Raw genomic sequence first — 13,908 nt, 5'->3', positions numbered from 1 at the left:
AGTCATCTTTTCTGAGATAAAATTGTCTATTGTTGGTTATTAACCAGCCTACATATAAGAGAATAACTTTTAAAATCTGATGGTTGCATAAGAGTTTTCCTTTACCCCTTGGGTCAAATGAGGGGAAATTCCATGGCACAGAATAAAATGTACGCTGTTTCCACAGAAAAGATTGTTTCCACAAAGTTTGGCAACAGCATTCTTGGACAACTAATATCTTTTTTCCCCTCACATTTATTCAATAAAGTGATTCATTGCATGGCTCCCTAAAGTGGTGATTATTGATTTGGACATAATATAACCCACATTTTCCCCCTTTCCGGGACCCTGGGATCATTTCTTGCCTTAATCCTAAAGACATTCCAAGGTGGTTAATCATGTACATAAGTAAACAGTACTGCACGGGATGCCTGGAGATAGTGTAGACACTGGATTCCGAGAGTCTGTCTTCTAGAACAACAGATGCACAGAACATGGGACGCTAGGGCAGTATTCCACCTTAGGATTTGACCAAAAGCTATCAGAGTGATGTGCAAAAGATATTAGATGTCCATGAACAGATTAATGGATAAACAAAATGTGGTTCATATCCATGCAGTGGGATATGATTGGGCCATAAAAAGGAATGAAGTATTGATGCATGCATGACATGACGTGGCTGAGCCTCAAACACGTTATGCTCAGTGAAAGAAGCCAGATCCCAAAGAGCACATATTATTCCATGAAAAATAAGAGTCCACAATAGGACATGGCCAGAAAATGACCTATAGAGACAGAGATTAGTGGCTGCTTAGAGCTGGCATAGTGAGGTAGGGGGAAATGACCAGTGACAGCTAATGGGTATAGGTGTCTTTCTTTTAGTGGGACTAATTGGAGTGATAGCTGCACAACCACGCGAATGTCCTAAAACAGTGAACTGTATACTTTAAATGGATAAACTGTGTGGCATGTGAATTATTTATGACTAAAGCTACTCAAGAAACATCAGGGAGTCACGATGAATATGTGGGCCATCAATTTGTAATCCGCGCTTATCCACTCTACATTCCATGTTGAAACTGTCTCGTTTGGACTTCTTTACTCTCCTTTCAGAATACCCTGTTCGATGACATTTAAATTATTTTCCATCCCTTTATTTATAACTTATTTTTAACCACTCTTTGAGGGGGTTTGAGATAATTTTAGACTTTGAGAAATATCACGAAAACATTACAGTTTCTTATATCCATCCAGCATCTCCTTATGTTAACATCTTACATAACGACAGACCATTTATCAAGACTAAAAAAAAATTAACCTTGATACAATGTTATTAGCTAAGTACAGAACTTATTTGGATTTTGACAGTTTTCCCACTAGTGTTCTTTTTCTATTCCAGGATCCAATTGAGAATCTCACATCGCATTTAGTGGTCCCATCTCCTTAGTCTCCTTCGCTCTGTGACAGTTCTTTAATCAATGTTTTTCATGACCTTGACTCTTTTGAAGAGTTCTAGTCATGTGTTTTGGAAAGTATCGGGCATTTTGAATGTATCTGATGTTTGCTCACGATTTGGTTGAGCCTATGCATTCCTGGGAAGGAAACCAGAGAGATGATGCTGTGTCCTCTGCAAAGCATCATATCAGGGGGCGAACGGTGCCAGTGTATATTACTTGTGATGTTACCCTTGATCCCTTGGCAAGGGTGTGGTCTGCAAAGACTGTGCACTGACATTTATAATTTAAAACTTATTTCCATACACTCAAAATATTTATTCATGTGTCAGAATACATTATGCTCTAGGGCGGTGATGCTCATTCCTGTCTGCAAATCAAGGTGGCCTGAAAAGCCCTGACCAGTGTGGCTCAGTGGGTTGTGTGTTGTCCCACAAAGCAAAAGGTCACTGGTTCTATTCCTGGTCAGGGTACATGCCTGGGTTGTGGGTTTGGACCCCAGACAGGGTGTGTACAGGAGGCAACCAATCGATGTTTCTCTCCCTTTCCTTCTCTCTCCCTCCCACTCTCTCTAAAATAAATAAATAATATCTTTTAAACAAAGAAGATGGCCTGTGAAGACTTTTATACACACATTCCTGGGCTCAGTCTCTTGGGCTTCCCAGGAGATGCCGACAGTGGCCAGGGTGGAGAGGCAGAGAGAATTAGGACAGTGGCCGTACTTTGAAGGATCCCTTAAAGGAAGAGCACAGGCACAGATAAGTCATAAAGCGAAGATAGCCATTCTAATGAGGTAAGAACTGAGGGCTGTGTGAGCACAGAAAACAGAGCCTCTAACAAACACTTCTTCAGGGGGAGTCGGATTCTCTGCACTCAATCTTTGGATGTACCCAACTATTAAACAGCTCTGCTCTCCACGCCTATTTCTTTACGGAAGTATGTCTTTGTACTTTGAATGTATGTGTGCAAAGCAAATTATAAAGTAATTCCTGGGGTTTGCACGCATTTTGTCAGAAAAGTGACACAGTCTAGAACAGTCCTTTATAAGAAGGGAAATCCTTTACAACTGTGAGGCCAAGTTTGCGTGACAGCTTCCAAATCTTATTCAAGAAGTCAGAGCTGTTCCAAACTCTGGCAGTGTCAGGAGATTTGGGGGAGCAGCCAGGTAGGAGGCCCCGAACAGGGACTCTTTGCTCCAGATAAGTAAGTGCCACACAGGAACATCCCTATGCCAAGGTTATACTCTGAGCTCCTGATTTAACGGGTTTGGGGCAGAGCTTGGGTATCTGGCAGATTTTGAAACCTTCCCAGGTGTGGCCAACGAGAGCTAGGCCTGAGAATCAGTTGGTTAGAGCAGAGCCTTGCTCATCACAGTGTGGTCCTCAGAGCAGTGGCACGGGTTTCACCCAGGATCCCATTAAAAATGCAGAATTTCAGGTCTCATCACAGGCGTACTGAAGCAGATGTTGCCTTTTAACAAGACTCCCAGGTGATTGGTTTGCAGGTTAAACTTTGAGAGGTATTGCAGTAGAACGCTCTGTACCATATAGTAGTCACTAGGTACACGTGGTATTCAAATGAAAAGTAAGTAAAACGTTGAAGTGAGTTCCTCAGTTGCATGAGCCCCGTTTCAAGTGCTCAATAGCCACATGGCTAGTGGCTACCATATTGGGCAGCATAGACATAAAATATTTCCATCATGGCAGGAAGTTCTATTGGACAGCTCTGGGCCACACAGTTAAATGAGCAATAGCCCTTGTTGTCTAAGGGTGGGTGAATGTCAGGGAATAGAGTTGGAGGCTACTGGGTCCAGCTCTTCCTCTAAGTGTGGCAAGCTCCCCTCATCCTTGGAAAATAGGGTTCCTTATAGATATAATTAATCAAGATAGACAAAGCCAGGGCGGCACAGCCTTGAGGTAAGACAATAGGGAATCTGCTTTTGATCGGTTGAACTTCATATGCCTGTAGGACACTCTATGAGAATAGAGGCACTGGGGAGCGTTGCAGTACATGACCATATGTCACTTTTGAGGGTGACAGGAGGTACTGCCTGTAATGATTCCAAGACAACAGGCATAAATTGGGACTTTTCAGGCCAACCAGGATATATGGTCGCTGAGGGTGAGCATGGAAGAGAGAACTGGGCTAGAACTGTAGGTACGAGAGTCATCAACACAGATGGGAGAACAGGGAGTGGACGGGATGACCCAGTTGGGTATGGAGAGCAAGGGAAAATACAATGAAGCACAGGCTGCCAACATGAAGGGATACACAGAGGAAGAACCTCAGAGAGGACTGCAATCAATGGTCTGAGATAGGATGAAGAGTCTGGAGGGAGGAGGATCCTAGGAGTCAACAGAAGGAAGAAGTTAATACACAGAGGCAAGGAATGAGAAGCAGTAACAACTGAATGTGATCTTGGAGGAGGCACAGGGCAAGGCTGGGAGTAAAGGGAGGTAAGAGAGCCCTGACCCTGAGCTTACACGACTCTAACAGTGAATATCGCCTGACATTTTGCACCCTAAGCACCCTCCTTTCTTTACCCAAGCCCCAGGCCTGGAGAAGGGGCTGGAAACTTCTGAAATGGGTGGATGAGTGCTGACACAGAGAAGTGCGTAGGTGGAGTATACAGAGGGAATTCCCAACTGGTGTGTTGTTTGCGCTGCAGAATTAGGGTTTGGATGTTTGACAGAGGAAGAAAGGTTTGGCCTGATTCCTAAGGGGACGAGTGTGGGAAATTTTGAGTGTCCCTGCGGTTTCAGCAACCGGCAGGCATCTCACCTGCCTTTCACTTTACGAAGATCATAAAGTGAAAGAGGCTAAGTGCTTTGCCCCGCAGGGCCCAGGGGGGAAGGTGGAGCCTGGACTCAAGCACAGATCTTCAACAATGATACCCAGTAGCCTTGAGTCCCAATGCTCAGGTTCAAACGTGGGCTCCATCACTCAGTAGTCGGGTAAATTTAGGAACGGGGCTTATGATCTCCATGTCTCTGTTTCCTGATTCGTAAAGAAGGGATGATAGGGTGTCCTCTGGGGGTGATGAGCTGGTGTCGTATCACATCGTGAATGTACTAAATGTCACTGAATCTCTCAATTTAAAATGGCTCATTTTGTTATGTGAATTTTGTCTCAATAAAAAAGGGGGGATGACTGCATGTGCTTCATAAAACGGACTTGGGATTAAATGGGTCAGTCCTCATGAAGCAATTAGAACCAAGTCTGACACACAGGAAGCCCTCTAATGCTACTGCTACTGATTATGATTATGTCACAGTCCAGCTGCCTCATTCCATGTAAGTGCCATTAAAAGGTGCTCAAGGGATCCAGGCCACACAAGTGTCTCAGCTTTTGCCTCATGAATAATTAAAACCCAAATATTTATATTTTAAAATGCATTTCATTTTAGAATGTATCTGAAGTATCCCATCCTGCACATTCTCCATCATCAAAATAGCAAGTTCCCATTTTTATGAAGCTGTACTTTGGCTTCTAAAAATTAAAAGAACACTAGGATTTGTTTTAAATGACAAAAAACATTCTGTCATCTTTTCTCACCCTGAGCAACAACACAGGAGAATACTTAATAGTATGTATTGTGCAAAAAGACACATTTCAAATTGAGCTGCCAGTGATTTACAATGGATATATTAATACTATTTTTATCCAAAAGAATGAGATTAAGAAAGACATTATGAGGCAGTCAAAAGCTTTGTTTCAAAAGTTTGTAAACAGATGCAAATAAAGAGTGAAGCTCCTGCCTAAGAATAAGTAGGAACAATTTCATAAAGAAAAGCCTGCACTTCTCTGGGGCTTAAGGAAAAAATTAACGAAAAAATGGGATGTTGGGGAAAATGAACACGATCAGTGGCATATTCCTTGGTAATTAGAGTCAACAAATATTCATTGAGCAACGAGAATACCCCAAACATCTGTAAGAAGCTGGGGAATACAGAACTGGTGAGCCACTTATAAAGTAGAGGCTCATCAGTAATACCTGCAATGCTCGTACAAGAAGTAATGACAGCAGTCCACCCTTAAAATGACAAAGGAGTGGCAGCAGTCTAGAGCTTGCGCACTGTTGAAAAACTAACAAATATTGTTGAGGGTTGAATTGTGTCCCAACAAAAAATATATTCTTAAGCCTTAACCTCCTGTACCTATGAATGTGACCTTATTTGGAAATAGGTTCTTTGCAGGTGAAATCAAGTCAAGATGAGGTCATACTAGATTAGGGTGGGCCTAACCTAATGATTGCTTAAGGAGGGAAATTTGGATACAGAGGAGAGACACAGGGTAAATGTGAACATAGAGGTAGAAACTGGAGTGATGCTTCTACATACCAAGGAATGCCAAGAACTGCAGGCAATGTCAGAGACTGGGAAAGAGGCATGAAATGGATTCTCCTGCAGAGTCTTCAGAAGGAACCAACCTTACTGGTACCTTGGTTTTGGACTATAGCCTCTGGAACTGTAAGAAACTAAATTTCTATTGTCCAAACCACCCCGTTTATGGTATTTTGTTACAGTAGCCCTAGGAAATGAATACATGTTCCATCTTGGGCATACCCTCTTTAAGGACCATGAGAGGTTGAATAGAAGAGGGTCAAAGGCCTGGACTCTGCAGTCAAACATTGCAACCTTGCCACATAACAGCCATGTGGCCATGAGCCATGTACTAAATCTCTCTGTGCCTCAGTTTCTTTGTTTTTTAAAAAGGTATTTATTTATTTTTAGAGAGAGGGGAAGGGAAGGAGAAAGAGGGGGAGAGAAACATCAATGTGTGGTTGCCTCTCATGTGTCCTCTACTGCGGACCTGGCCCGCAACCCAGGCATGTGCCCTGACTGGGAATTGAACCAGCAGCCCTTTGGTTTGCAGGCTGGCACTCAATCCACTGAGCTACACCAGCCAGGGCAGTTTCCTTGTTTCTAAGTGGGGACAGTGATAGGATCTACCTCACACAGTTGCCCTGAAGGTTAAATGAGCTCAAAATGAGGAAGTCTGCATTCATGCTATTGTACTGAAATTTTTAGTTTTTACTCCATATGCATAACAATTCTTCCCTTCAAAGTCCATTTTTCTCTTTGGCCTATTTTTTAATTCTCTGACATTCTAGTATTTTAGACATGGTGGACTCTACAATGCATATATTTTAATGAAAACCTGAGCTTCATGAGCAATAGAATCAAACCTAGTTTTGTAACTTCCAATTGTTACTAGAATAGCCTAAAAATAAAAAGGCAAAAATAGTACCCAAGGGCCATTGAGCATGAAGAACGTGCATCCATCTCTGTCTTTGAGAGGCTGCAGTTGGTGCAGGTAGAGCAACAAACATCCTTGAAGCCAAAAAACTAGGGTAGACACAAAAGACATGAAAAACTAAAAAAAAGTAGGCGGAGCTGAATGAGAGGCATTCATGGGGTTGCCAAGGATGCATGAGTCATTGGAAGCTGCCGACAACCACCGGGAGAAAAATTCATGGTGAAGGCACATCCTAACGCGCGTTTGAAAGACAATGGGCATACATGGCCGAGGAGGACGGGTATGACAGTGGCGGTGTTTGCACAACATTGTGAGTGTATTTAATGCCACAGAATTGCATACTTTAAAATGGCTAGATGATAAATCTTGTTACATGCACTTTACCATAAAATAAAAGTAAATTAAATGAAAGGAATGAAAGCAAGGAAGAATTCCACAAGAATAGCAAACAGCCATGGTGAGGGAGACAGGACAACAGTGCTGTGTGGGAAGAGGAGAACTAATGGAAATGTATTTGTCACAGAGATGAGATTAACCTTGTACAGCACCTAAGCAGTCCTTCTTAATCAGAGATAAGAGAAAAGCCAAAAGCAACAAATGCTGGCCATCCTCAGGGCTCTACACAGCGTGGCACTGCAGATGGGCCCCTACGTGACATCTGGATTACTCGGAAGTGTGTTAATCTCTTTAGAAACTCACTGATAAACTGCTGATTGGTTATTCATCAAGGGAGACACCTACAGGTTAACATACAAGGTGTCTACATCTTTGTCTTCAAAATTTTAAGTCTCACTTGTTAAAAATTTCTATATGCAAATGTTCTCTGATGAATGCCCATGGGTCCTGCATTCCCAGCATAACTGGTCACCCAGGAGTGAAAATAAAAGCTCTGCCTGAGGAGATAATAGCGCAGGGAACTTCAGACTGTTCATTAGAAACATTAGGGAGTGAGATGCCAGTGTGCAGGACAGATGGTGGGATAAATCCGGCCAGATGGCCAAGGGTGCTACTCCTTGTGAAGATGGCCTGCTGCTCACTCCGAAGGCGAAAGGAAGCTTCTGCAAGGCTGGGCAAGCTTGGGCACAGCACATCCACCTATAAACACTGGCGACAGTGGACAAGAGAATGGCTGTTTCCCAGCGGAACCTAGCCTCCATTGTAAAGGGCCGCATGTCCGCCTTGAGTGGGCCTGTTGTCTGGCAATGTCTGATGTGACATCATGCACATACCATGATGCTGTGTCACCTCCTGTCCAGTTCCAGGAATAATGGACAAGCCACTGGGGTAATTTAGAAGCACTATATCAACTCCCATGCTGGGTGGTGTGGTGGGGGAATCTGGGGTTTGTATGAGAAAACAGGCAAGGCCATTTTTGGGGGGTCAAACAATTTCTAGCTGTGTGTCTTGGTGTCATTGCAAGGTCTGGGTCATGGGGCAGGAGAGGATACTTCCGTGACCATAGCCTCCCACAAAGCAGCCCCTTGCTTCACCCACAGAGCTAAAGATCAAGAGGCAAATGCATACCAGTTAGAACAGTCAATGATTACATGAGCTTTCTGGCCTGGTAAGCAATGCTGTCCATCTAGAAGCAGGATATGTCCTTTAAAAGTTGAACAGTGGATTGGAATATGGGACAAAACAAATGCACCAAGATGTTACCATTGTCTCAAATGTAAATTATGTTCCACCAAAGAGCACAGAGAGCATGTGAAATTGACAGGGATGCTGAGGTACAGAGTTTCTTTGGAGCACCTGGTAAAGCGTGAGTTATGTAAATAGAGAAGAGTTGGGAAGCTGGTGGACTGTAATCCGTGAAGGTCTTAGGATCAAAGTTACTTCTCCACTGCAGTACTAAGACAAAAATAACAGTTTCAGAAACTACTTCTGGCCATGTGGGTCCTTTGTCTCTTTTTTTTTGTAAAGATACAAGGTCTGTCCAGAAGGTATCCAACCATGTAATATGAAAAATAGAGACATTTATTGAAGAAGATACTAGATACAAGAAACATTGTACATAGGACAATGATGTCGCAGTCCCCATCAAAGGAGGCACCTTGGAACCTCACACAGCTCTCACAATCGCCATCAGCTGCTTCGTCATATTTTCCTGAATCTCATCAACAGTCTGAAATCTCTTCCCTTTCAAAGATGATTTTAGTTTTGGGAAAAGCCACACATCGCAGGGCACCAAATATGGGCTGTAATGGGGCTGAGTCACCTGGGTGATTTGATGTTTGACCAAAAAACTGTGTACCAGACGTGATGCATGAATGGGCATAATGTCGTGATGAAGCTGCCAATCACCAGTTGCCCATAGCTGCAGCCTTCTGAATCATCCGAATAGTTTCCACGGAGGAATGTTCAAGCTTAATGGAAAATTTGATACAGATTCATTGCTCTACTCAGTCAGTTTGAACGCAACAGCCACACAATACACGTGCTCACTCAATGGTGTCTACTGCCCCACTGACTAGTACAGTGAACTCATCATTATTCATGCATGTGCATTCCAGTCTCCTCTCCTTGGCTGCCAGGTTATGTGGATGTCATGCAAACTGTTCTCATTCTATTAACAATGGCTGGGCTTTTTCCGGACAGGCCTCGCTCATATTTCACAACTAAGTATTTCAGTATATATTTTAAAAAGCATATTTTCTTATATAACCACAATACCAATATCACCTCCGCAAGAGTTAACAACTTCTTAAGATCATCCAAGATCCATGTATTATCCCCTAAAATGTCATTGACGGTTGGTTTGATGGACCAGAATTAGACAAGGCCCTGAATATGAGACAATGAGAAGGAAATCTAGAAAGCAGAGAAATTAAAAAAATAAAGCCTTAACAAAGCTGATTTTTTTAAAATCAAGTAAAGCCCTCATATTTTTGTTGTGTTTTTCCCCTACCTAGTCAGGGTTTAAATTAGAGGGGGAAATGGAAACAAATTATTTGGGGTAAGAATGGTCCCCCCACCATCTTCCATTTGCAAATGCTCTGATTACCCTGAACCACCCTATCATCATGGGGGAAGGGGATCACCACCAGTGGGGGTGTCAAAGAACAGAGCAGAGGTCTGGGGCGGGCGAGGGGAAGGACGCGTTTAAGTCATTTTAAAAAGAACCAATGTAGAGACTTTGGGAACACATAAAAGGTGTTGGAAGATTTGAGACTGTCACAAAAGGCTGTCACCATTTACTGAAGAGCAGCTCTGTGCCAGATATTTTCACATGTATGTCATTCAATCCTCAAGGAGAACCTTCAGGAACTTCTTACTATTCCCATTATATAGCTAAAGCAACTGAGGTTCTAAGGAAGTTCAGTGGCCTGCTGTGTAGGCAGAATTATATTTCTACTGTTTAAGGCACAATATTTGCAATTGGTTATAGGAGCCCTGGGAAACTAACAGGAATAAGTACAGCCTTCACATGTACAAATAGAATTTGGAAGGTTTATTTTCTCACTCTCCCCCTAGTAGGTAGTTGTACTTTTTATAATACACTTCAGCTAAAAACCAGTCAGTGTTCCTTAAGCAATGCTATGGTCTGAATGCTTGTGTGTCTCCCCTCACCCCCAATTCATATATTAAAATCTAACCCCCAAGATGATGGTTATTAGGAGGTAGGGCCATTGGAAAGTGCTTACGTCATGAAGGTGTGGCCCTAGGGAATGGGATTAGTGCCCTTATAACTGAGGCTGCAGAGAGATCCTGCCCCTGCCACCATGTGAGGACACAGAAAACAGAGCAGCCTGTGAACCAGACAGCCGGCCTTCACTACACAGCGAATCTGCTAGCACCTTAGTTTGGACTCCCAACCTCTAGAACTGCGGGAAATAAACTTCCGTTATCAATAAGCCCCTCCGGTGTGCAGTACTTTGTTATAGCAGCCTGACAGGCTAAGACAAGCAGATAATTTATAACCAGGAAGACCCACATACAAACAGGGTGGCTGGTGGCGTGAGCTACCCAGGGATTTCAACACTCACAGAGGGAAGCTGCCGTGTAGACAGTCCACCTGTGGGCAGCTGAGAATATGGTTTTTAAATTCAAATACAACACCCATTTCTTCTCAGTAGAAACTCTTTATCAGGACTACCAGAAGCTTCTTCCAGTGCAGACTGTTAAATTTGACTCAGGAAGGACATAATTACATCAGTTATACAGCTCTGAGAATTCCGATAAGAAGCTAGCCCAGAAACCTTATAAATATTCCACCCCACCGTTCCAGCCAACAGGAAGAACCTAAATAAAACATGAATAGCTAGTGGCAATTTTCAGCTTCTGTGAGGGTTTCTTTTCCCTTGCTTTGCAAAAACACAAAAGACCCTTTGCTCACTTACCCACTGATCCTCCTCGAAACGTGTGAGCACATACATGGTTATGTCAGTCTGAAGTAGCAGACCACAGCAGGGGAAGGGCCCCACTACACATCGGTACCAGTGGAAAATGATGCTCTTCAGACCCCAGGGCTGGCAGATGAGCCAGTTTGGGGTGGGGGGGGTTGCTTAGTAATGTTCCAAGCATGGAACGGAGAGTGTGCCTAACCTCACATTCTCATGGAACACAGACAGGGGTGGCCTTCTCCGCTACTCCCATAAAACCCTATGAAGCCAGAGTGCCATTTCCAAAGGCAATTCAGATCCGGCCACTTCGCTGCCCTACACCTCTTATTGCTCTTAGAACAACATTCCAAACTCTGACAGGTCTTCAAGGGGCCAGCCCCTGCCTGCTGCTTGACTTCATCTCCCTGCTGTCTACTCCCACCCCCCAAACACAAGAGTCAGCTTTTGGTACTTCAAACAGGATAGACACATCAGGTTCTCCACAGCGCCTTTACAACCTGCAGTTCCCAGGCCAGAGATCCACAGCACCTGGCAGCATCTCCTCCTGCAGGTCTTAGCTCTACCGTCACCTCCTTACCTCCATTGCAAGGTTCTCCTTGATTGCTTGTCTGAGCCAAGCTCCTCACTGTCATGCTAACCTGTCATAGAGACACCAAAGCACGGCTCATACTCTGAAATGCTCCTGTTCATTTCCCTGCTCCCTTGTTTACTGCGCGGGTCACAGCACTATTGTCAGCCTCATCCAGCAATGGTCCCAGCAACGAAAACACTAACTGGAATGTGGAAAACACTCAGTAAGTAGTTAGCAAATGAATAAATAAGCCAGTTGAAAGTGAGACCTGGGGCAAAAAAACAACTTTCCAATGAGGATGATGCTCATTTAATAGCTAATGCTATTATACAGGGTGGGGCAAAGTAGGTTTACAGTTGTTTGTATGGAAGAAGAATACAATAACTAATAAATAATAATACAAAAATAAACTCTATTTCATGTACTCACAACTGGAAACCCACTTCTGTCCCTCCCTGTATTGTAGCTCACTGCTTAGTACTAACTCCTTTGTGTCTACTAGCTCATTTGATCCTCATAACCCGAGGACACAGGGGGCAAACACAAGGCCCGCGGGCTGAATGAGGGCCTTCACCTTGTTTATCCGGCCCGGCACCTTGTTTCTACCCGGCAGCAATGCCGAGCTCTCCCTTAACAGTGAAGGAGTAGTTACACGTATACAGTCTTAAAATTACATTCGTCCCTTTGAAGCTGATGTGGCCTCCGGTGAAAATGAGTTTGACACCCCTGCCCTAGGAGATAGTTCCTATTATTAGCCTGAGCCTTCAGCTAAAGACACTCAGGCAGGAAGAGGAATTTGCCCAAGATCACAAAGCCAATGCATATTCAAGGTGGGACTTGAACCCAGGTGCTGTAGCTACAGAGAGCTTCACTTAACAGCTGGAGACAGTACACCCGCCTGCCAATGTCATCAGGATCTGGTCTTTGACAAGTGCAAACTGAAAGAGGATGCCCTTCCAGTTCACAAGGGAACATTGCAGAGAATGGTCCTCAAACAAAAACAAAGGTTTCGTAGGCAAAGTGGGTTAGTTCCTAATACCAACTGTGACAGATTTCTATCACATTTCTTTTCAAAGAGTTCCTTTTCTCAGTGTTCAAGTCATTGCAAGAATCTTGATTAGTTATCGATCTCTCAGTCTGTGGGTTTAGGAAGGTCTTGAGTCGTGTCATCCAACACGGTAGCCACTGTTGACATGTCAGTATTGAGCACTTGAATGGGGCTAGTCCTGTTGAGAAGTGTTGGAATTGTAAGGTTCACCCTGGACTTTGAAAAGACCTAGTATAAAAAATAATGTAAATATCTCAATTTTTTATATTGCTTCCATGATGAAACAACATTTTGGATATAGTGAGTTAAATAAAATATTACTAAATTAATTTCACCTAGTTTTTAACCTTTTAAGTTATTTGTAATAGCCATTTAATAACTACATAACTGGCTTACATTATATTTGTATTGGACAGTACTAATTTAGAGTATTCTATAATAATTCATATTATATAAGACATTAAGAGTATTTTTCCATGTTGGAAATGCATATTTTATTTTATTTTATTTTATTTATTTTATCTTATTTTTATCCTCACCTAAGTACATTTTGTTTTCATTGCTTTTAGAGAGAGGGGAAGGGAGAAAGGAAGGGCGAGAAATATTGATGCAAGAGAGAATCATCGATTGGTTGCCTCCCATACACACAGGCCTGCACCAGGGATTGTATGTGCCTGGATCGGGGATCAAACCTGCAACCTAGGTGTGTGCCCTGACTGGGAATTGAACCTGCGACCCTTTGGTTACCGGCTGATGCTCCAACCAACTGAGCCACACCAGTCAGGGCAGAAACGCATATTTTCTTAATCAGGTTTTTTCTAGAAACAAATATCAGATCCCTCTAGATTTTGAATGTCAAATGAATTCATCAGGCATCTTCAAATGTACAAAACTAACTAATCTGATATTCTACACTTTGTCTATTTAAAGAGTAGTACATTTAGTAGCCATAAAGCAATTCTGCATTGTTCTGAAGTAGAGGGGAAATGTTTTAAGAACCCATCAACCGATAATACAAACTCCCTAATCTAGAGATTCTGCAAATCTTACCTCATCTTTATTTACTCCCATTAAAAGGTTCTGGAACCATGGTGTGAGAAGAAATAACAAGCAGTCTCCATTTTTTTGGCACATTTTTTTCTCCTGAGAGCTGCAAAATAATGCAGCATGTCATTAAGTGGGCTGAGTTTTCCCATAGACTTTAGATAATTGAGCCTGGGGTCCTGACCAAGGACTCCAGATCCAAGGCATGAA

General features: G+C 43.0%; 1 protein-coding gene across 2 annotated transcripts in view; it reads right to left on the bottom strand.

Annotated features, from left to right (window-relative positions):
- Nucleotides 1-13,908, bottom strand: part of GPM6B (glycoprotein M6B) — a 137,132-nt gene that overhangs the window by 79,165 nt on the left and 44,059 nt on the right. The window contains exon 1 of one of the 2 annotated variants that reach the window (XM_045203244.2): nucleotides 11,613-11,759. The exons of the other annotated variant lie outside the window; for it this stretch is intronic. Within the exon in view, the coding sequence (XP_045059179.1) occupies nucleotides 11,613-11,667 (55 nt within the window). The 5' untranslated portion in view covers nucleotides 11,668-11,759. Of the gene's footprint in view, nucleotides 1-11,612; nucleotides 11,760-13,908 lie in introns of those variants that run through there. 2 annotated transcript variants of the gene reach the window in all.

This window comes from Desmodus rotundus, chromosome X, assembly GCF_022682495.2.
Source record: "Desmodus rotundus isolate HL8 chromosome X, HLdesRot8A.1, whole genome shotgun sequence".
Taxonomy (NCBI): domain Eukaryota; kingdom Metazoa; phylum Chordata; class Mammalia; order Chiroptera; family Phyllostomidae; genus Desmodus; species Desmodus rotundus.
This window is presented reverse-complemented; position numbering and strand designations above follow the sequence as displayed.